Genomic DNA, 23889 nt, shown 5'->3' on the forward strand with positions numbered 1-23889 from the left:
CCCAAAAGGGCAAGTAAGTAAGACTCTGTTCTTCTAAAACAAATTTTCTGTTTTCTCCCAGGGCAACATTTTCTTTATTTGGCCCCCATGTGTCATGCAGCTCATTTGGTCAAAGGCTGTTCCCCAACTTCTCTACTTTCAGACAAAACAGGTTTAGTTGGTCATTATTTTAGTATATTGCATAAATTAGTATTTAATATTTTCCTCATTCTTCACTGTCCTGCCTTTCTAAGTTAAATTGAAATCAAGTATGTGAATCCACTGGGATACGCTGCAATCATTTGGTAATAATTTGGAAAGGAAAATGTTTCCTACACAAATTTAATGAAGATCAACCGTTTTAAAGTACACTGTGGCATCTTGTATAAACTCCAGTTTACATTTCACATTATTCCTGGTCATGCAGTAGGTTCTGAAGAAAAAAGAGCTATGGATAATCAGTTAAAAGAATGACAGATTCCCTGATGTGCTGATCAGTAGTAATACCTAATTTCGATTTTGAGTGTACTATAATGGATTACCATATAGATGCAGTTGAGCACTGAGCATTAAATAGAGCCATGTGTTTTTCAGAAAAGTAATATTTATTCACACTGTGTGGCTTTCTTGAATTTTTTTTATTCTCCAGTGGAACTACAAACAAGGTGTCAATAGCTTATGTGGCATTCACAGCAGTGTAGCTTAGAATATCAGCTACAGTAAAAGAAATACCAGATTATTTTTGCCTCAGTAAAGGTAGCCTTCATCTGGGACTTTCTGAGGAACAGGCTTACTTAGACATAAACAGTTGTTTTGGACTTCACTTTTATTGACTTCATAGACTTGTATTAAAAATGGCCCTTGCAATATTTGGGTACAAAAGGTAACATCAGAAGGAGTATTATGTCAGCCTCTGAGTTACTGTATAAGATTCTGTCCATTTGAGAGTATTTTTAGTAGCTCAGATATGGGCATGATGTTTTATATCCAAACCTTATTGAGTTCATTTTTTAGTGTCTGTAAAGTGCATCCATTTTGTAAATCTGAAAAATTTTATCCAGAAGTTGTAATGATGATGATAAGCCTGACCTCAGAATAAGTTAGAGACTACTTTTGTGGCAGACTCACAGTATCTATATCATCCTGCTGTATTGTTTCATTTCCTGATTTTAAAAAGGTTTTCTTCTAAGTTAAAAAAAAGAAAGTAAATTTCAAGCCAAAATTAATCTGAAGAGACAAAGATAGTCACTTCATTCTACAACAGGATATAATGATTATAAGTATTTATACCCCACATGGCAGTTTACACACACACATAAAATAAACCCACTCAATATGAAGATTCAGATAGAACCCCATAAAATAATACTAGGTGATTTCAAAACACCTGTCTCATCAATAAATAGGTCATCCAGACAAAAACTTAGTAAAGACTCCTCAGACCTAAACAATACTATTAATCAAATAGAATTAATAGATTATCTATAAACTATTTCACCCATCCAACCAAGTTTACTTCTCAGCTTCACATGGCTCATTACTTAGACTCCACTTTAATGTTCTTAAAGTTTGGCTTCTGTTGTATAATCAAATCCCTAAATATAATGAATCAATGTAGCATTAAAATCCAAACTATTAGTATTTGATTAAATTTTGTTTATATTAATTTTCATTAGTTATTATTGATAACAATAAAATATGATCCTATAAAATAAAAAAGGTGGGTTTTTTTTGTTGTTGTATATGAACAAAGGAGAATTTAAGTCAAAAACATAATGATGTGTTTTGGAAAACTGAAAAGTATGATTCAGTGCCAGATTGGTTTTCTGACTAAATTGAAAGTTTGAAGAACACTGGGTGTGTCAGATATTCATCTAATTCAAGATAAGATCTACCCTGATTCTTTAACTTTCTTGGTAACTTCTATACAAAGTTTTTTAGTTTAGTGGCAAGATGAAGTCAGAAAATGGTCCTGAGGTGTAGTGTAGGTGGAGTGCAAGGTCTCTTTGAAGGAGAATACAGGAGAAAGTAGGACACCAAGTCCCTGCTGTGTCATTTTCTCAGGCTGAGGAATTTCAGGGAAGGACACAGCAAAAAGATGGGAAGGCTTTGGTGGCACCAGGCTTCCATCTGCATGAGATAGCAGCCAGCTGATGAGAAATAGGCCAGTAGAGGTACTGGCTTGAAGTCAGGTACACTTAGTGCTTCAGCCTTTTAGTACTATAAGAATATCACAATTAATAATTTGAAGATTATTATGGAAAACAAAAACATGCTGCTCAGATTTTCTTTCAAGAAAGAATTTGCTATGCATTGACTGGATTAGTTGATGTCCTTTAGCTACTAGCCCCTTTAACTTTCCAGCCTTGATCATAATCCTCTTACTGAGGTCCTTAGCCAGCAATTGAAAAGGCAGGAGTACAAGGGCCTTCCATTTCTGGTCACTAACTCCATCATAGCATGTTTCCCAGAGAACTTACTTTGCAAAAGCTATTAATAATTTGTTTATTAATTTATTATATCATCTCTGGCACTTGTTGTCTGGTTTACAAAGATGGTGACTTCTCCAGGCAAGAATTTTGAGCTCCTTGGATTTAATACTGAAGTCATTTTATCATTTGGCATCCATTTTCTTTAACTTTTTCTTAAAGTCATGAGTATAGTCATAAGTATTTCTGATCTTTAAAATAAATAAACATATAAGTAGCTGGTGCCTCAAAGGTGTCTTCTTTGATTTTTGCACATTTGTATTTAGCTCCTGCTATACCTTCATCCTTACCTTCTTAGCAGAACTCCCTCAATGTGTTGATATCTCCAGGGATTCATCTTGTTTTCTCATTTTAAGCTCTCTCCCAGTGACTTTCATTTATACACATTTTTTAGCCAGTAACAGCCTCATTGCCATCACATTCTGCTCCTGTCCTCTAGACCCTCCAGTTGCCTAGAGGAGAGACTACATTTAGATCCATTGGTGCCCCAGTTCTAGGATGCTTTAATTTGACATGCTTATTCTCCTCAAGTGTTAGATTCCTTTTGGACTTGATGTCTTGAATAAAAGCATTGCCTTTTATCATACCGTGGGAGTAATTCTTAATCTGGAATTTACCCAAACCACTCTATCTGCCATGCTAACAATTTTACCTCCTAATATCACTATTAATTATATGCCTCTCTTTATCTTGCATATAATGGTACAGACCATTTCATTCTCCTCTGAAATACTACCATTGCTTCTTTATTGATATCTCTGCTTCTCTTCTCATCCATCTCAAATTTACCTCCAGCTGGAACCCTTTAAGGGACGCTGCACTGCTCCCGTGAGAATATTAACCTGCAGCTTCACCTGCCTTCCTAATGCTGTCTCCTTATCTTCTCACTCATCCATCAGCCACACTGACCCTCCTACTGCTCTTGTTACTTTTTTATTGATTTTATTTTTAAATACATGAAAGGGGAATGCATTACAATTCTTATTACGTATATAGAGCACAATTTTTCATATCTCTGTATATAAAGTGTGTTCACACCAATTCATGTCTTCATACATGTACTTTGGATAATAATGTCCATCACATTCCACCATCATTGCTAACCCCCTGCCTCCTCCCTTCCCCTCCACTCCTCTGCCCTATCTAGAGTTTGTCTATTCCTCCCTTGTTCCCTCTCCCTACCCACTATGAGTTAGTCACCTTATATCAGAGAAAACATTTGGCATTTGTTTTTTGGGGGGTATTGGCTAACTTCACTTGGCATTATCTTCTTCACCATCCATTTATCTGCAAATACCATGATTTTATTCTCTTTTATTGCTGAGTAATATTCAGTGTATATATGCCACATTTTTTTTTATCCATTCAACTACTGAAGGGCATCTAGGTTGGTTCCACAGTTTAGCTATTGTGAATTGTGCTGCAATAAGCATCAATGTGGCTGTGTACCTGTAGTATGTTGTTTTTAAGTCCTTTGGGTATAGTCTGAGGAGAGGGATAGCTGGGTCAAATGGTGGTTCCATTTCCAGTTTTCCAAAGAATCTCCATACTGCTTTCCATATTGGCTGCACCAATTTGCAGTCCCACCAGCAGTGTATGAGTGTGCCTTTTCCCCCACATTCTCATATTTAAAGAAAGATGGGACACATGCCATAGCTGCCATTCTGACTGGAGTGAGATGATATTGTTACTTTAAGGCACTCAGGGTTTTTTGCCTTTTGTCACTTCCAATTCTCTTCCTCTATCCCTATTCTCCAGTAGGCTAAGATGATTCATCCTCTAAGTCTCCACTGCTTTCTTCCAGGAAACAGTTCATGAAGCCCTTCTGAGATGAGGCACTTTGCCCTCACTTCTGTATTACCTCTTAGAAATTTCTGTCAAGGCTTTTTGCTTTGTTTTGTGAATGGTATTTTCTCGCTTGCCTAACAATTGTGAGACTACTTTTTTATTCAAGTTTGTTTTATGTTTGTACTTCCAGACAAATACCAAAGGATCTCTTCTATTTATAGAATCTAAGAAAGTCAAACTTAAAAAAGCAGAGAATAGAATGGCAGTTTTTTAGAGACTCAGGGGTAGGGGATGGGTAGAGAAAGGAGACTTGTTGTTCAGAGGGTTTGAAGTTTCAATTAAACAGGAAGAATATGATTTGAGCATGGTGATCATACTTAATAGTAATGCATTTTATATTTCAAATTGGTAATAGAATATATTTTAAGTGTTGTCAACACAAATAACAAATATGTGAGGTGATGGATATTTAATTAGCTTGTTGCAATCATTCCACAAAATGTCCGTACCTCAGCATATCACTTTGAGGGGAGGATATGTAGCTAAATGGTAAAGCATTTGCCTAGCATGTGCAAGAACCTGAATTCAGTCTCTAGTACTGCAAAAACAAACAAATAAATAAATGAAAAAGCACACCACCTTGTGACCCAATAAATACAATTATTGTTGATTAATAGCAAATTTAAATTAAAAATAAATTAATTTTGAAATAGTAAAAAATAAAAACCAAAATGTTCTAAAGACAGTCTAAATGAAGGCTTTCCCATTCAAAAAAGAGAACGGAGAGAACTTCTTAGTGATTTTTTAGTATGTGATCAGCTGTTTACTGCTTTATATAATCAAATAATCTTTGATATGGTTTGTATTGCATTTTTACCTTTATAGATGGGAAGAATTTATAACAGGTTATGTAACTAAGGACATTTATATTTTATGTCTGTCATCTTGGAAGAGCAGTTATTTTAAATTTACAGCTTTATTTTTTAGGTTTTTTTTTTTTTTTTTTTTTTTTTTTTTACTAATTTTAGAGTTAAATGTCTTTAACTCAATGATATTTAAAGAAAGATGGGACAAATGCCATGTTGATGTGAACATAGGTTTGATTACCTACAAATTTTAATATTTCATAAGAAAAAAGAATTCAAAATTTATTTCCTGAGCATTCACTGAGTATGCCTGTATACCAGTCAAAGATACTCTAGGTGCTGGCAGTGCATCAGGGAACAACAAAAGTGTTATTCTCTTGGAGCTTATTACACTTTTGGTGGAGGGCATGTGATCTTAAAATGGGTAAATCAGTATGATCCTTTCACCTAAGGAGGAGGACTATGAAGAGGACAGGACAGATAAAGGAGAAAGCCCTGGAGGTGTGGGAACAGGGCCAGGTTCCACTAGATAGAGTTCTCAGAAAAGCCTCATGAGGAGGTGACACTTGAAGTGAGACTTGAATGGCAAGGAGATAACACCTGTGTAGGGATATGAGTGGAAAAGTGGTACAGGATAAAAGAAAAGTCCCTGTTATTTATGTTCACTTATGTTTGATAGAAATTTACCTGTTGAGGCTTTTCTCAGAAGTTTGTATATATTCCTTTGTTGTTCATTGGGAACAAATGAAACAAATAGATGTGTCATATTTTAACTGACCCACTTGGACAAACAAGGAAACAAAACAAAAACTCAAGCTGGCTGAAAGGGAGAAAGCAGTTCATTACCTACCTAAAAACATACTTACCCAGGAGATCTGGATATTATATCACATTATTTTTTGATCTGTTAGAATAGTAGGCTAGTTAAACCTAGAAGGGAGATTTTCTTTTTTTTTCTTTTTTATTTGTTCTTTTTAGTTATAATGACAGAATGTATTTTGACATATACATTCATGGAGTATAATTTTCCATTTTTGTGGTTGTATATGATGTGGAGTTACACTAATTGTGTATTCATATAAGAACATAGGAAAGTTACATCTAGTTATTCTACTGTCTTTCCTGTTCCTATCACTCCTCCCTTCCTTTTCTTCCCCTTTGTCTATCTATTGAACTTAATGTTCTTCCTACTCTTCCGCTTGTTATGTGTTAGCATCCACATATCAGAAAATTTGGCCTTTGTTTTTTTGGGATTGGATTATTTCATTTAGTATGATAGTCTCCAGTTTCATCCATATACTGGCAAATACCATAATTTCATTCTTCTTTATGGCCAAGTAATAGTCCATTGTTCCACATTTTCTTTATCCACTCATCTGTTGAAGGGCACCTAGGTTGGTTCCATAGCTTAGCTATTGTGAATTGAGCTGCTATAAACATTGATGTGGTCAGTACGCTGATTTTAAGTCCTTTGGTTATATGACAAGGAGTGGGATAACTGGGTCAAATGCTGGTTCCATTCCAAGTTTTCTGAGGAATCTCCATACTGCTTTCAGAGTAGTTGTACCAATTTGCAGTCCCGCCAGCAATGTACGAGTGTACCTTTTTTAGTTTTCTTTACTAATTTCAGAGTAAAATAGAAATGTATTATCAATACCAAGGAAGGTATTTTGACCAGTTTTGGATTTTCTATATTTTTTAGAAAAGTAGTTAAAGCTAAAGAACAAGAACTTTATTACCCTAGAATAATTTGACAGAATTTGTTGTGGAATGAGGGAAAAAGTTATTCTCATTAGTTAGGGATTTTGGAGGAATAGGGAGCTACTTTTAATGGCCAAATAATTGTGTATATCATAGATTTTTTTCTTTATCTACCAATGAGGACATGCGTAACTATGATGCTAAGACTTATTTTTATGCTGTTAATATTATGAAATTTTGCCACCAGTTTCAGTTTTTTTTTTCTACTGAATTTTTTTTAATCTTCTTTTTGTTCCTCTTTCTTCCCAGCTCTGTTTTTGACTAATGATAATTATGATGAAAATTAGAAGGAGAAGGTGAAAAAGAAGAAACCTGGGAATTCTGTCATTTGGGAAAATATTCTTTTAATATTTAAGCTATGACTGTCATTTAATAAAGACAGAGTGATTAAGTTTTTTTCTTTGACCTTGTTGGGGAGTTAAACTTGGGATAATAGTCTCTCAAAACATTCAGAGAAAGAAACTTGCCTAGGGCAAGTAAAAGAAACTACCATAGAAATATGGAATAAAGTGCAATATTTATGTTAAATACTTTTCCTTTTCTTTTCTGAAACTTAAAAATAGCAGGTAATATAGGCTTAACACAAGAATACAAAATTTCATGGTTTATTTTCTTTATACTTTATTTTTTTATTTTATAGAAAATACTGCAGTTTCTACCTGAGCGAATTTTCTTTCGATGGCATTACCAGAGTATAGGTAAGAAAGAAATTTAAAAGCTTTTCAGTAATATTTATTTCTTTTAGTGGAATTTTCAGTAATTATTTATATAATGAATACCATTAAGACAGCTTATAGCAAGGATTATTGATAAGGGTTTAACAGTTAAAACCCAAGACAAGTCTGACATGGACTTTGAAGGAAAATGTCTCTTATTCTAAAAGTGCCCTTTAAAGTGTGTCCCATGGATTGGCATCAGACTTCCTCTGGGAGCTTGATAGGTATGCAGAATCTCAGACCCCAACTAGACCTACTGAACATGATCATTTATATTTTTAACAAGGATCCTAATGGGATTCTTGTGTACATGAAGATTGAGAAACACTGATCTAGAGTATTCTAAAATAATTTTATATCTTCTTGCAAAATTCTATTGTTCTATAACCTATACCATTGACTCAAAATTGTCTGTTAGAATGCTTTAGGATGTGATAGTGAGAGGAAACTTGAAATAAAGCAAGTTACCATGGCTGCCCTTTCTGTGTAGCTTTTAATATCTAACAACATCTCATCTTAATTTAATATGCACAGCCCGTCTGGGGTTAATTGTTAATTCTGCCTTCTGTTTTAAAGACTGTCTGCTTCAGTTCTTCTGCCTTTCAAGAGACTAGCATTTCCTACAATTTTTCTTCCTTACCAGATGTCATATTGGAGGAGATCATGAACCTCATAATGGAATCTAACTCTGTTGATCATTCATTCATTCATTCATTCATTCATTCAGATGTTTATTGAGGGAGATAGTTGGTATGAAGTTTTGACACAGAAACAAAGAATATCTCCTCATTCTTGTATCTTATGGGCCTATTATCCTGTGAGTGGATAAATGAGAAAAATAATTGCAGTGTAATTGTCACTATGAAAGAAGTATAATGGGAGCAAAGAAGAAAAGTAGGATAATTATTTAGAGGAATTTAGGGAAGCTTCACAACAGGTAACTTCTTTCGGAACCTTGAAAGATAAGCAGGTTAAGTATTGAAAAGCATAGAAGAGGCCTTCTGGATGGACTATAATGTGTGCATAGTCACGGAAGCAGAAACAATATCTCATAATAAGCAGAAATTCCAAAATTCAGAATCCTAAATGTTGAAAAAAAAATGTTGACCTGACTTTTATAGAAATTGAACATATTTGAAGTTATACATTATAAATCTAAAGGAAAAAAAGTATATATAGTAATACATCTATGGAACTGAATGAATAAATCATTAAAGAAAGTTTTTTGATTTTTAACTCTTTCAAAGAAACAAAAGAAAGTTTTCCTTTAAATCTTAGATAGTTGTTCATAGTATTTCTGCTTAGTTCAAACTTTGAGCTTGTGAATTTAAATTAATAGATAAAAAATTTAAATGCAAAGTATAATCTAAAGAGACATCATGGGGATTTGTAATGCTTCAAAGTATAGTAGAAGTAAATGACAAAGAGAAATAACTGCACGAAGTATTTTTAATCTGTGCTAGATATAATCCTTCTTTAATTTTGTTTATATCATTTGTATGAAAACCATACTAATTTTCTTCAGAAAGCACTTTAGAATGTCTGAAGATTAGTGGACTCCCCTCAGCATGAATAAACTTATTAGAACTATGTGAAAACTAATTTGCATTTGTGTTGGGAAACTTTATACATCTAGTAGGCAGTGTGTGATATTACTTTAATTCTGCCCAATATCACAAAAACTGGTTAAAATTACTGGCACAAGTAGGTTTTTACCTAGTTTGGTGGCATCTTATCAGGAAGACCTCAGAGTCTTTGATTGGGATTTCAAAGTATTAGTCTCCTGAGCCATGTAATAGCAGTATATGTTATTTACCTGGTAGGTAGAATAAGATGTCTCTATAAAGCGGTCAGACTGAGTCATATTTCAGAATGCTGAAGTAGGAGCATTTGCATATAAATAGCATATAAAACCATCCTTATTTATTATTGGTGCTTATATATTTAATGCTTGAGTCAAATAGAATCTTTTCAGATAAATACAATTTAGCATTATTAATCAAGTTGGGTAAAAATTGATGTTTATATAGGTCTGCATTTCTTTTATATTGATCTTCAGGCTAGCTGTGCTTTGAAGACTTTCATATTTTAGAATAGCAACATGTACATTGATGTACAATGTAACAAACCATTTAGAACATCAACATAGTGTAATGTCTGTATATAACACCCCAGGAATCTGGGCAGCAGTTTCTAACCAAGTGAGTTTTTAATTGTGGAACTTAAGATATGAGTAGTAACCATCAGTGGAGAAGGAGTCTTAGGTGTTATCAACATAGTTCAGATCATGTTATTCCCACTAGGACTTACACAAAAAAGCTTTTGTTTTCACAACCTTTTAGATTTTTAAATTGTTGAGATCAGTAATTTCAAATTTTTTTTGAAATTGTTGATAATTTGTCAATTTTGAAATTGTTGATAATTGTCATTGCACACATTTGTATTCCATACTGTACTGTACCTCTTGTCTTCTTTTTAGTTTATTTGGAGTTATGAATACTGTTACTATTTGTCACTCGAGTTCTTGACTGAGTTCATTGTAGAAACTAAGAAGCTATAAGGAAACACCTGAAAGGCGAATGACTCACCCAAGACAGAGATTTTATTGGGGGGCTGCCCAAAGGGGAAGAAAAGGAGAGGCAAAGAGGAGAGGAGGAGGGCAGAGAGAAAGAGAAAGGAGAGAAAGAAGAGGAAGAGGGCAGAGGGTGTGTGCTTACAAGCTTCTGCTTAAGAAGGATTGCATAGGGGACACAGCGAGTGCTGATTGCCAGGAATCGAGGGAGACTTCACAACAGGTAACTTCTTTTGGAACCTTGAAAGATGAGCAGGTTAAGTATTGAATAGCATAGAAGAGGCCTTCTGGATGGGCTATAATGTGTGCATAGTCATGGAAGCAGAAACAATATCTCACAATCAGCAGATATTCCAAGGGTGACTCAGGAACAGTGAGCGGACACTGTATCTTGTGGGGATTGGTCAAGGAAACCTTTGAATTTGGTGCTCTTCAGAGAGGAGGGGGAGGGGTAAAAGATTCTGTGATGTTCTTTCTGAGATGGAAACTTAACTTCAGCAGGGAGTCTCCCACACACCCAACATTCCATCCTTTTTGTTTTTATGTTGGGAGCAGGGCAATGAGATCCTCTGGCTGCTTCCTGCTAGAGAGGGACAAAGAGTGTGAAGGAAGGGATGAGTGGTCAGGGTGCAGGGACAAGAGAAGCATAGCTGTAAAGGCCAGGGCACTGAAGATGTGAATTTCCTTGGGGCTGATTGATGAAAGTTCCTCGAAGCCGTAGGTCATGGATAGTCTCGATCCAATCCTTGTCCCTGAAGGCAAGAAGAAGGAAGAGGAGCTTCTGGCCAGAGGTCCACTGAGAGGGACTGGCTGAGAAAAGACCAGCAGTCAGGAGGAGGCACACGAATGCAAATGGGCCTAGAAACACTGGGTGACAGGCTAGTGAGTTTCCCCAGTCGTGTTTCCATTTTGTAGCTCCATATCCACGATGGTGAAGTGCCGTCAGCCATTGGTGAGGCCTTCACATAAGGGACAGGTGTCCACCGACGTAGCAAGTAGCTGGTGATCCCTGAGGAGAAGCTGGTTAAAGGTCTGATTAGATATTTTGCCTATTTTTGATTCTGCAGGAATTTATGATACATGGTAGAAAGGCACAAACAAGAAAATCCCAATTATTGGGGCAATCTTGGATGTCTGATGAAGCAGACGAAGTAGGGGTGAGGGAAGTGGATGCTAGGAGGGTGGCAAAGAGATGGGTGGAACTAGAGTGAGGCGTGTTGTTGTGAGGGTTTCTTGGGTTGAGGAAAGTCTTCCTTGGGAAGCGGGGAAGGAATCTTCAGGTGTGAAATGTGGAGCTTTAAAGGCTAGAAAGATGGCCCTTCTTGTCCTGGAAAGGGAGGTAGTAACAAGCCATGTTAATTCAGCCTCACTGTACAGATTTAATTGAGGGAGCATAGTGGAAGGAACACAAAAAGCAAAGGGCATGTTGAGGCTTAGATTTTTGTTAGTGTACCATTGCACTAGAAAAAGAACCTTGGCAGAGGAAAGTTTGGGGAAGAAATTCGAACAATCTGGTCACAGGGTGCTGAACCAGAGGCAGTGTAGCAGCAAGGGAAATTCCCTGATGAATTACAAAAAAGTACTTGAAACAGTCTGAAATGTTATTAACTTTGGATTGAGAAGCTGAAGGCCCTGATGTATTAGGGCCATCTATGAGAAAGGGTCAGCTTTAGGATGGGCAACTGCATCCAGTTGGTGTTAGAGTTCCTTTTCTTGCTCCTGGATGGTTATGTGAATTTGAGGGAACACTTGTATATTGATGCCTGGTGTCAAGGAGAGGGTTTTGAGGTTGTCTAAAAGGCATTGTAAGGGAGAGTCGACCAGCAGAGAGGACAAATGTAGTATAAGGGAGAGGGGGAAGGAACTGATTTATTGGTAAAAGGGGCATCCCTGCTAGAGCCAAAAATCAGGCAGTTGAGCTGCAAAGATTGGTTGTCACCAAATCCTGGCAGTCGAGGCTCCCAACCTGGATGGGGCCAGAGTCACGGAAGACCTGGCCAAGGTTTTTCGGGACCTCTCCTGGAGGGGCCAGAGACTCCCAGGGCTGGAGAGAGGAAGGGGAGGGTAAGCGTATCTCTAGCGGCCAAGTCTTAAATGTGAGGAGACTTTATGATAGAGGTTGAGGGGTGCTTGGCAAAACCCCAAGAATAAAATTTACCATCAACACCAGAAGCCCATTTTGGCTCCCATGGGTCCCAAATAGTTAATTTAGTGTATGCTTGATTCTTATAGCAAGGCTTATCTAGGAAGCTTTTCTTGCATGAATTATAAGGGCACCGCCATAGGTGTCAGGCCAGCGCTTACAAGATTCCTCAGTTTGGTCTGCTATGAAGCATAGTATTGCTGAACATAAGTGGGACGAGATGGCCTGGTTGAATCATTAATGTTAAGGATGACCGCTGGATTGCAGCCAGTAGAACAGCAATCGCTTTGACCCATAAATTGAGAGCGGATGGTGCCATCCTGCTTCCATGTTGCTTGTCTGTAGAAGCACCATCTTTGGGTTGAGATAGACGCTTGAGAGAGATTAATGATTAGTGAAAGAAGGAGAGGGTTGGCGAGAAACCTTGAGAAGTAAGACTGCGTCAGTTTCTGGTTGTGTTGGGACAGAGGTAAAGGATGGCGCAGGAAGACACCTGTCTGCATGTTCCCTTAGGAGTTTGTGTAAAAGTGTGATAGGACACGTAGGACACAAGGGGAGGAGGAGTAACTGGAAAGCTTTGGTTGGTTAAGAAAGGGCGCCCATAGAGTAGCTCCAAGGGCCTAAGGCCTGAGGGGATTGTAGGGGTTTCCCAAATTTGGGTGAGGGCCAATGGCAGGAGATGGGCCAGGACAACCTGAATTCAATAGCAAGTTTAGTGAGATGATCCTTGAGAATGCCGTTAGCCCTCTCAATCTTACCCAAGGATTGGGGCTGGTGGGTGATGTGGAGCCTCCAAGTGATGTTGAGGCCTTTGGAGACTAGTTGAACAACCTGAGAAATGAAGGCCAAACGGTTATCTGACTGGATGGAGGCGGGAAATCTGAACCTGGGAATTATCTGCTCAATGAGGATGGAGGTGACAGTGTCAGTTTCCCTTGAGTTAGGGAAGGCTTCTATCCAACTGTAAGAGAGTGCTATCCCCCAAGTCATAAGCAGTTAGATCCTGTGTCAAGGCTTGTCTCTGAAGCCTTGAGGTAGGACTGTTCATATCATCTGTTGAGACCTAAAGGATGTAGGGTCTTCCCATGTGAAGGCAAAAAGGTAATAAGAGTCGGGATGGAGAAGCACTGTAAAGAAGGCATCTTTAAGATCCAGGACAGGGGTTGGGATTGTGGCTCAGCGGTAGAGCGCTCCCTTATCACGGGCTGGACCCGGGTTCGATCCTGAGCACCACATCATTGTGTTGTGTCCATCTATACCTAAAAAATAAATATTAAAAAAATAAAAGATCCAGGACAGTAAAGTGAGTGGTTGAAGGGGGAATATGAGAAAGAAGTGTAAGGGTTGGGAACCACCGGTTAGGTGGGAATAACTGCCTCATTAATGATTCGTAGGTCTTATACAAGGCAGTACTGTCCATTAGGTTTCTTTATGGCTGAGATTGGAGTGTTCTAAGGGTGTGGGTAGGTCTTAAGTCCTTGTGCCTTATGTCCTTAATAATGGGCTGAAGGCCCTGAATATTGCTAGTTGTAAGAGGGTATTGAGGTTCACAAAGGAAATGCTGAGGGTACTTAAGATGAATTCTGACAGGGACACAGTGAGCCAGAGAGGGGGTGGAAATATCCCAAACTTGAGGATTTACATCCAGAGGGAGAGAAGAAGGAGAGCCTTTCGATGTGTGGGTTGCTTCTGCAAGGGTGAGGATAAAATAAAAGCTGGGATGGAATGTGATGGAGGCATGGAATTTGGCTAAGATGTCCTTTCCCAGTAGGGGAATGGGGCATTGGGACATTACCAAAAACTGGAGGGAGAAAGGCTGGTGGTAAAACCTACAAGAGAGCATGGGGGTTTTAAGGGTAAGGATTGTTTGTCCTCCTACCCCGACAATGGGGGAACAGGATGGAACAATATGTCCCCAAAACTCCCTCAAGACTGAATAAGTGGCCCCTGTGTCTAGAAGGAAGTTAATTAGGCGTTCAACAACCATAATAGTGAACCTGGGCACCTGAAAGGTGACGGTGGTTGTCGGGGAGAGAGTCCCAAGGCCCCTTCAGTCATCCGTTGCCAGCCCCAAAAGGTCCAGGTCTGGGCTTGGAGTGGATCCGGCTGGAGCCGGGGAAGTCCATGACCCAGTGACCCCTTAATTAACATTTAGGGTGTGGACGTATAGGTGGCCTGGGACTTGGGCACTCATGCCCAGTGTCCCTGTGTCCCACACTTAAAACAGGGCCCAGGGGTCATCTTGGATGGTGGGCATTTGGCCAAAAATGAAGGAGTCTGTGGGGTAGTCCCCATAGAGCCTGTGCCAGCATCTGGCTTTTTTGATTTCTGGCCTTCTCATCCTGGTTGTGGTCATCTTAAAGGCTGTGGCTAGGACTTCAGTCTGGGGGGTCAAGGGTTCCCGTTCCAGTTTTTAAATTTTCGCCTAAATGTCGGGATAGCTCTGGGAGAAGTAGGTCATTAGGAGCTGTCTCCCATCGGGGATCTCAGGGTCTAAATTAGTTATTGCTGGAGAGCCTTAGTCAGTCTATCTAGGAAGGTGGAAGGGTTTTTGTTCTGAATAATTTCTTGGAGGTTTTCATAATTTACTGCCTTCTGAGCTGCCCAGCTGAGTCCAACAACTAGGCTGGTAGAAAATTGGTCCCTCAGGGCTAATCCTACAGCAGTATTGTAGTCCTAATTAGGGTCCAGATCAGGAACTGCCTGGGTGCCTAGAGGGTGGGCAGGGTGGTTTGATGGACCTCATCAGCATAATTATGGACTTGTTCCCAGACCTGCCTGCATTTCTCTGGGAGAAGGGTATTGGCCAGGATCATGTAAATGTCTTGAAAAGTGAGAATACAGGCTTGGAGTAAGTACTAAAACTCCTTTATATATGAGGCAGAGTTGGTAGTGTAGAAACCCAAACGTTTTCAACTGTGAAAGGTCCACTATGGAGAAGGGTACGTGGACCCTAAGGATCCCTTCTGCCCCAGCAACCTCTCTCAAAGGAGCCATAATTGAAGTAGAGTGTGGCTGGACAGACTGTACACGGAAGCAGGTGGGGAAGACTGAAAGAGGAAGTGGGGGCAGGGCCCGAAGGAGGAGGAGGCAGAGGGGCAGGGGCAGGGACTGGCATAGACAAGGGAAGAGGAAAGTAGGGGAGGGGTTTGGGCAAGATATGGCTGCTGTGGCTAGTTGGTTGGATTGAAATCCTTGGATGAGGAGGCAGAAAGAGAGGAGGGTTTGTAATCCAAGAGGACATGCTTTGGGTTGCAAGAGTACAGCAAGACAGAGGAAGAAAGCCTAAATATATGTAATCTCTGCCCACTTTTTCGATCGCTCATAGTAGTTATAGATATCCCATAAAATGGCAGGGTCTAAGGACCTGTTGAGAGCCACAACCAAATCAAGATGGCGCCTGGCATTTTGCCAGGAGGAGTGGTTGAGAAGTAACGCCAGCAAGCCATTAATATGATGATAATTAAGTTAAGCTGTGTATAATTATTAAGATAATGACTGATTGCTGTAACTGGATGATGCTAAGTTGAAACAAGCTGTGTATTCAGTTGTGTATATAAATCTCTGCTGTCCAGCAATAAGGCGGCTCCTGCTACCTCAGGTGCCCGCTACTTTTGAATTCTCGCGGAGTTCCCGTTGGGTTTGGGCAATAAAGTAGTTCCTGTTTGAACCTACAAGTGGCTCGTGACCTCCCAGTTATTTGTGCCCAGCCAGACTGTGGCAAGGACCCACAAGGGGGCCAATGGTTTTGGTTATCTAAGGGATAATTGGGCCAATTCTGAGTAGAGAATTTTATCAGTTTCTTGGGTTTGATCTCCGGGGTTATGCTGAGGGTGTCCAAATTGTCAAGGGAGTCGGCTGGCAGGGAGGAGGTGCCCCCCTTGGGACTATGAGGAAGGGTATGATATGTTGACTGGAGAGGCGTCCCACTCGAGCCAAATATCAGAACGAGATTTTAGACCGAGGATACAGTTGTTACCGAAAATCCTCTGGTGAGGTGCCCTCCTGCAGGGCCCTGGGAGTCAGGGTTTCCAACCAAAAGGGGGAAAGAGGAGACCCACACTCAAGGAGGGGAAGGGGCTTGCCAATTCTCAAGCCAGCTGAGGCCTGTTGGAAGGGGAAGACTTCAGGAGGACCACAGCGACCATGAAGGTCTGGATGGGATGTATTCCTCCCTGCGAGACACCACAAGGGCTGGAAGATCAACGGCCAGTTCCCTGTTACTGTGCCTTGGAGGGTTTGGGAGTCTGGAGAGGGGGACTCACCAATTTGTAGGCCGATGGTGGATGCGAAGGAGGCAATCGAGAAGATGGGTGCAGGTTGGTCTCTGCTCAGATGGTGATCTCCGGCAAGATGGGAGTCCTGCTTAAAAGCAGGGGAGTCCCATATGAGTAAAGGCACCAATGAAAGGCAAGTGACTCACCTGAGACAGAGATTCAACCAAGAGATTTTATTGGGGGGCTGCCGGAAAGGGAAGAAAAGGAGAGGCAGAGAGAGGAGCGGAGGAGGGCAGAGAGAAAGAGGAGAGAAAGAAGAAGAAGTAGAAAAGGGCAGAGAAAGAAGAGGAAGAGAGGTAGAGGGCTGAGGGTGTGTGCTCACAAGCTTCCGCTTAAGAAGGGTTGTGTAGGGGCCGTGGTGGGTGCTGATTGGCAGGGTGACTCAGGAACAGTGAGCGGACACTGTGTCCTGTGGGGATTGGTCAAGGAAACCTTTGAATTTGGCACTCTTCGGAGAGGAGGGTGAGGGGCAAGGGGTTCTGTGATGTTCTGTCGAGATGGAAACTTAACTTCAGCCAGGAATCTCCCACACACCCAACAACACCAGCCTCCAAAGAAAGGACTGTGCTTTGACCATCTTCCCAGTACTGGCATCTTGACCTCTGCAAAACTTCTGGAATTAGTGGTCCTCTCACCAGCCAGTGTCTAACAGTCTAGATAGTTAATATTCCTTACCTTATAGGAAGACCACTACTATATAACTTCTTAACTAAATGTTATTGCAGCTTGTAGGGGAAAGGCACTCTGAAATGTTGGGATAGAACCTTGAAGTTTGGGCCACATGCAGTATATTTCCTAGAATTGACAATTAACTAAGCAGAAAAATCAGAAATAAGAGCAACTCCTATATTCTGCTAGTCTCAAAACCTCTCAGGCTTCCTTGATAGCCATATTTTACCCTGAGAAGAAAATAATAGACAGCAACTACCACAATGCTCTGCCTTTTATGCCACAAAATCTGTCTTATATGTCACTTTGTTTTGTTTGTAGCAAAGATGTTTGATTTCTCTTAAAACAGTTTTTTTATCCTGTCTTTAAATATACATGAGAGTAAAGTGTATTTTGACATATTATACATACATGGATTTTTTTCTTAGAAGGAAAATAGTGTCTTCTTGTTTGGGTTTTTAATGGCTGACTCTTTTCTGTAAATCACTGAATGAGGAAATTGTTTTACAGTGTAAAATAAACACCAGTTCATTATTCCGCATATAGAGAGGTACTGCTATAAGAGATCTTTGAAGAACAAAATTGGGAATGTGGATGAAATAACACTCATGGACTCTGTGATATTAGCTAACCTACAACTGAGCTATTTGCAAATTTCCATTACTGATTACAAGTGGAAAAATTGTTTATCAAGCTTTTCTGAAGCTACTTTTAGATGAGTAAATTGTGGTAGATACTGGGTGGGTGCTTGATACCTTATCTTTGGGCAATAATGAGATAAAAATGGGAATGAGATAACAGTGGATGGTAGCAGCAGGAAAATAAGGATATTTGATGCAAGAGCTGTAGTACTTATCCATGTGAACACAGAACTAAAGTTATATGTCTGTTCACCTTTAAAGGATTTGCTTCTCATGAGCCTCTAGATAGCAGCTTTTGTATTTGATTTAGAGTATGGTGCTATGCCTAATAAATGTGTATGGAGTGGGTGAAAGGACATATTTTGTATTAGAGGTGTTTTATAGTAAAATTGTTGAAAATAAATCACCCTCAGGTCTAAAAGAGTAGGGCTTACTTGGTAGAAAATTTACATATATGTAGTACTTCATGAATTTTAAAATATGACTTGTTATTAAATTTCATTTATTTAATTAGATTTTTCTTATATATAGTATAAAAACCAAGTGCATAACTAAACTAAAATTTGTCTTCGACATTTCAAGAGTGTCCCTGGCTTTATGCCTGGGGCTACCCAGGGGCCCCATATTTCTGAATGTGAGCACAACTTCTCACCAGCCTCTTTTCTTAAAGTTTTTACTGCCTACTGGGTTCTAGACTCTTCTTAGAAGCCTGAGTCTTATAGCTTTTCCTGGTTCCTTTGCCGTTAGGCCATGCCATTCCCTACTCTTCCTGAGGGAGCAGGGCCTCCCTATCAACGTGACACTAGGACTCCCTCAAAAGTGCATTGCAGCGAGACCCAAATTCTGAGAGCCTCTGTGTTCATGAAAAATGGGTAGAATGAATACTCAGAGGAGCATCAGAGCCAACTCCCTTTGCCAAACAGTAGCACTGCAGCCTCAGTCTCTCTGTTTCACCTCCTTGGCCATCTGAAATATGGCTTTCCTGAGGTTCCTCTATCTCCTTCAGGATTGTGGGGTGAGTTCATAGTCTTTCTTTTCTCCAGTGGCAATTTCAGATCTCATTTGCCTTTTCTTTTGCTTTCTTTCTCTTCCTCTTCTTCTTTTTCATGGCCTTGTTCTCTCCTAGTCTTTTCCACCAATCTAAATTACTCATCAGCCCATTGTTCCTCACCCCTATCCTTAGGCATCTTCCTGACATTTTTCATTATGTAGATCTCTGACCACAACCTCCGTCCTTTAGATCTTTCACCCAGTCACTTCTATGCTACCTTTTCTTTTTTTATTTTGAATAACATCTTGATTAGGGATACAGTAAACTGAATATATTTTAAATGCACATTTTGAGAAGTTTTGATACACACACACACAAAAAATATATGTATGTATTTGTGAAAATAATACTACTATCAGGTAATGAAGAGAGATCTTGCCGTCAAAAGTTTCCTCATCCCCGTTGGAAAAAAAAAGTTTCCTCACCACCCTTCCCTACCTCATCACTCAGTCCCGAGTTAAACACTGATCTGATTTTGTTGCTAACTTGCATTTTCTAGAGTCTTATATACATAGAATCATACTGCATATACTCGTTTTCATCTTTCACTTGAGATTCACCTATGTTGTTGCATATATTAATGGTTTATTCTTATTTCTTAATAGTACAGTATTACATTATATGGTCATAGCATAATTTGTTTATTTGTCCACTTGTTGATAGACATTTGTGTTGTTTCTAGTATTTGGCAGTTAGAAATATTAAGCTACTGTAAATATTTGTATACAAGTCTTTGTATAAATATATGCTTTCCTACCTCTTGGGAATGGAATGGCTGAATCATATAAAGGCATATGTTTAACTGCCAAAATGTTTTCCACAGTGTTTGTGCCATTTTATATTACCATCCTCACTGTGACAGTTCCAGTTAAAAATACTTGGTATAGTCAATTTAAAAAAGATTAGTATTAATATCTCCTTGACTAAAGAACTTGATCATCTTTTCATGGGTTTGCCATCTGTATGTTTTTCGTGGACTTGTGTGTTCAAATATACTATCCATTTAAACATTTTTTCCTTAATATTAAATTTTGAGAGTTCTTTACATATTCTTTGTTTTTTTATTAGATATGTCTTGGAAATATTTTCTCCCTATCTTGTTGTTTTAGTCCCTTAAATAGTGCCTTTTGAGGAGTAAAGCTTTTAATTTTGAAGAAATTCAATTTTTTTCTTCCATAGATTATGCTTTTGGTGTTGTGTCTAGACAATTTTTACTCAACCTGAAGTCACAAAGATCCCCTGTGGTTTTCTTCTTGCAGTTCTCTTATTATGTTTCATATTGATCCATTTTGAGCTAATTTTTGGTTAATTTAAAATTCCTGCTTCCTTTTGCCTACTTAGTATGTGCATCGTGTAGTCCTAGGAAGTTCTATGTTCTTGATCCACTAGCTACTTCCAACTATCTTTGTGCACCAGCATCCCAAAGGGAGTTTTTCCATGTTCTTAAGCCTTGTCTGGTGGTATGCTTCTTTGTTGTTTAGCTTGAGGCATGATATATAAAGGGAAATTTTAAACAATTAAGACTAAAATAAGCAGGCTGAAGGTGAAAGGTTGGGAAAAAATATACCACGCACACGGTCCTCGCAAGCAAGCAGGGGTGGCCATCCTCATATCGAATAAAATCGACTTCAAGACTAAGTTAATCCAAAGGGATAAGGAAGGACATTATATACTGTTAAAAGGAACTATTCACCAACAAGATATAACAATTACCAATATTTATGCACCAAATAATGGTGCTGCGACGTTCATAAAACAAATTCTCCTCAAGTTCAAGAATCAAATAGACCACAACACAATAATTATGGGTGACATCAACACACCTCTCTCACCATTGGACAGATCCTCCAAACAAAAGTTGAATAAAGAAACTATAGATCTCAATATCATAATCAATAACCTAGACTTAACTGACATATATAGAATATATCAACCATCATCAAGTGGATATACTTTTTTCTCAGCAGCACATGGATCCTTCTCAAAAATAGACCATATATTATGCCATAGGGCAACCCTCAGTAAATATAAAGGGGTGGAGATAATACCATGCATTTTATCTGATCATAATGGAATGAAACTGGAAATCAATGATAAAAGAAGGATGGGAAAATCCTATATCACATGGAAAATGAACAATATGTTACTGAATGATCAAGGGGTTATAGAAGACATAAAGGAGGAAATCAAAAAATTCTTAGAGATAAATGAAAATACAGACACAACTTATCGGAATCTATGGGACACAGTGAAAGCAGTTTTAAGAGGGAAATTCATCGCCTGGAGGTCATTCCTCAAAAAAAAAGAAAAACCAACAAATAAATGAGCTCACACTTCATCTCAAAGCCCTAGAAAAGGAAGAACAAAACAACAGCAAATGCAGCAGAAGGCAAGAAATAATTAAAATCAGAGCGGAAATCAACGAAATTGAAACAAAAGAAACTATTGAAAAAATTAACAAAACTAAAAGTTGGTTCTTCGAAAAAATAAATAAGATTGACAAACCCTTAGCCATGCTAACGAAGAGAAGAAGAGAGAGAACTCAAATTACTAACATACGGGATGAAAAAGGCAATATCACAACAGATGCTACAGAAATACAGAAGACAATTAGAAATTATTTTGAAAACCTATATTCCAATAAAATTGAAGATAGTGAAGACATCGATAAATTTCTTAAGACATATGATTTGCCCAGACTGAGTCAGGAGGATACACACAATTTGAACAGACCAATATCAATGGATGAAATTGAAGAAGCAATCAAAAGACTACCAACCAAGAAAAGCCGAGGACCGGATGGGTATACAGCGGAGTTTTACAAAACCTTTAAAGAAGAATTAAAACCAATACTTTTCAAGTTATTTCAGGAAATAGAAAAAGAGGGAGCTCTTCCAAATTCATTCTATGAGGCCAATATCACGTTGATTCCGAAACCAGACAAAGACACCTCAAAGAAAGAAAACTACAGACCAATATCCCTGATGAACCTAGATGCAAAAATCCTCAATAAAATTCTGGTGAATCGGATACAAAGGCACATCAAAAAAATAGTGCACCATGATCAAGTAGGATTCATCCCTGGGATGCAAGGATGGTTCAATATACGGAAATCAATAAATGTTATTCACCACATCAATAGACTTAAAGATAAGAACCATATGATCATCTCGATAGATGCAGAAAAAGCATTCGACAAAGTTAAGCATCCCTTTATGTTCAAAACATTAGAAAAACTAGGGATAACAGGAAATTACCTTGACATTGTAATAGCTATCTATGCTAAGCCTCAGGCTAGCATCATTCTGAATGGAGAAAAATTGAAGGCATTCCCTCTAAAATCTGGAACAAGACAGGGATGCCCTCTATCACTACTTCTATTCAATATAGTTCTCAAAACACTGGCCAGAGCAGTTAGACAGACGAAAAGAAATTAAAGGCATAAAAATTGGAAAAGAAGAACTTAAATTATCACTATTTGCGGATGACATGATTATATACCTCGAAGACCCAAAAGGGTCTACAAAAAAACTACTAGAACTAATAAATGAATTCAGCCAAGTGGCAGGATATAAAATCAACACGCATAAATCAAAGGCATTCCTGTATATCAGTGACAAAACTTCTGAAACGGAAATGAGGAAAAACATTCCATTCACAATATCCTCAAAAAAAAAAAATACTTGGGAATCAACCTAACAAAAGAGGTGAAAGATTTATACAATGAAAACTACAGAACCCTAAAGAGAGAAGTAGAAGAAGATCTTAGAAGATGGAAAAATATACCCTGTTCATGGATAGGCAGAACTAACATCATCAAAATGACGATATTACCAAAAGTTCTCTATAGGTTTAATGCAATGCCAATCAAAATCCCAAAGGCATTACTTGTAGAAATAGATAAAGCAATCATGAAATTCATATGGAAAAATAAAAGACCCAGAATAGCAAAAGCAATTCTAAACAGGAAGTGTGAATCAGGTGGTATAGCGATACCAGATTTCAAACTATATTACAGAGCAATAGTAACAAAAACAGCATGGTACTGGTACCAAAACAGGCGGGTGGACCAGTGGTACAGAATAGAGGACACAGAAACCGATCCACAAAGTTACAACTATCTTATATTTGATAAAGGGGCTAAAAGCATGCAATGGAGGAAGGATAGCATCTTCGACAAATGGTATTGGGAAAACTGGAAATCCATATGCAACAAAATGAAACTGAACCCCCTCCTCTCACCATGCACAAAAGTTAACTCAAAATGGATCAAGGACCTTGATATCAAATCAGAGACTCTGCGTCTGATAGAAGAAAAAGTTGGCTCCGATCTACATATAGTGGGGTCGGGCTCCAAATTCCTTAATAGGACACCCATAGCACAAGAGTTAATAGCAAGAATCAACAAATGGGACTTACTTAAACTAAAAAGTTTTTTCACAGCAAGAGAAACAATAAGAGAGGTAAATAGGGAGCCTACATCATGGGAACAAATATTTACTCCTCACACTTCAGATAGAGCCCTAATATCCAGAATATACAAAGAACTCAAAAAATTAGACAATAAGATAACAAATAACCCAATCAACAAATGAGCCAAGGACCTGAACAGAAACTTTTCAGAGGAGGACATACAGTCAATCAACAAGTACATGAAAAAATGCTCACCATCTCTAGCAGTCAGAGAAATGCAAATCAAAACCACCCTAAGATACCATCTCACTCCAGTAAGATTGGCAGCCATTCTGAAGTCAAACAACAACAAGTGCTGGCGAGGATGTGGGGAAAAGGGTACTCTTGTACATTGCTGGTGGGACTTACAAATTGGTTCGGCCAATTTGGAAAGCAGTATGGAGATTCCTGGGAAAGCTGGGCATGGAACCACCATTTGATCCAGCTATTGCCCTTCTTGGACTATTCCCTGAAGACCTTAAAAG

General features: G+C 38.7%; 1 protein-coding gene across 5 annotated transcripts in view; it reads left to right on the forward strand.

The window, feature by feature from the left end:
• The window catches only part of Ralgapa2 (Ral GTPase activating protein catalytic subunit alpha 2), a 325597-nt gene that overhangs the window by 46148 nt on the left and 255560 nt on the right, over positions 1-23889 (forward strand). For all 5 annotated transcript variants that reach the window (XM_076851458.2, XM_076851460.2, XM_076851457.2 and 2 more), the window contains exon 4: positions 7524-7581. In XM_076851458.2, the coding sequence (XP_076707573.2) occupies positions 7524-7581 (58 nt within the window). The remainder of the gene's footprint in view (positions 1-7523; positions 7582-23889) is intronic.

This window comes from Callospermophilus lateralis, chromosome 3, assembly GCF_048772815.1.
Source record: "Callospermophilus lateralis isolate mCalLat2 chromosome 3, mCalLat2.hap1, whole genome shotgun sequence".
In the NCBI taxonomy this organism is placed as follows: Eukaryota; Metazoa; Chordata; class Mammalia; order Rodentia; family Sciuridae; genus Callospermophilus; species Callospermophilus lateralis.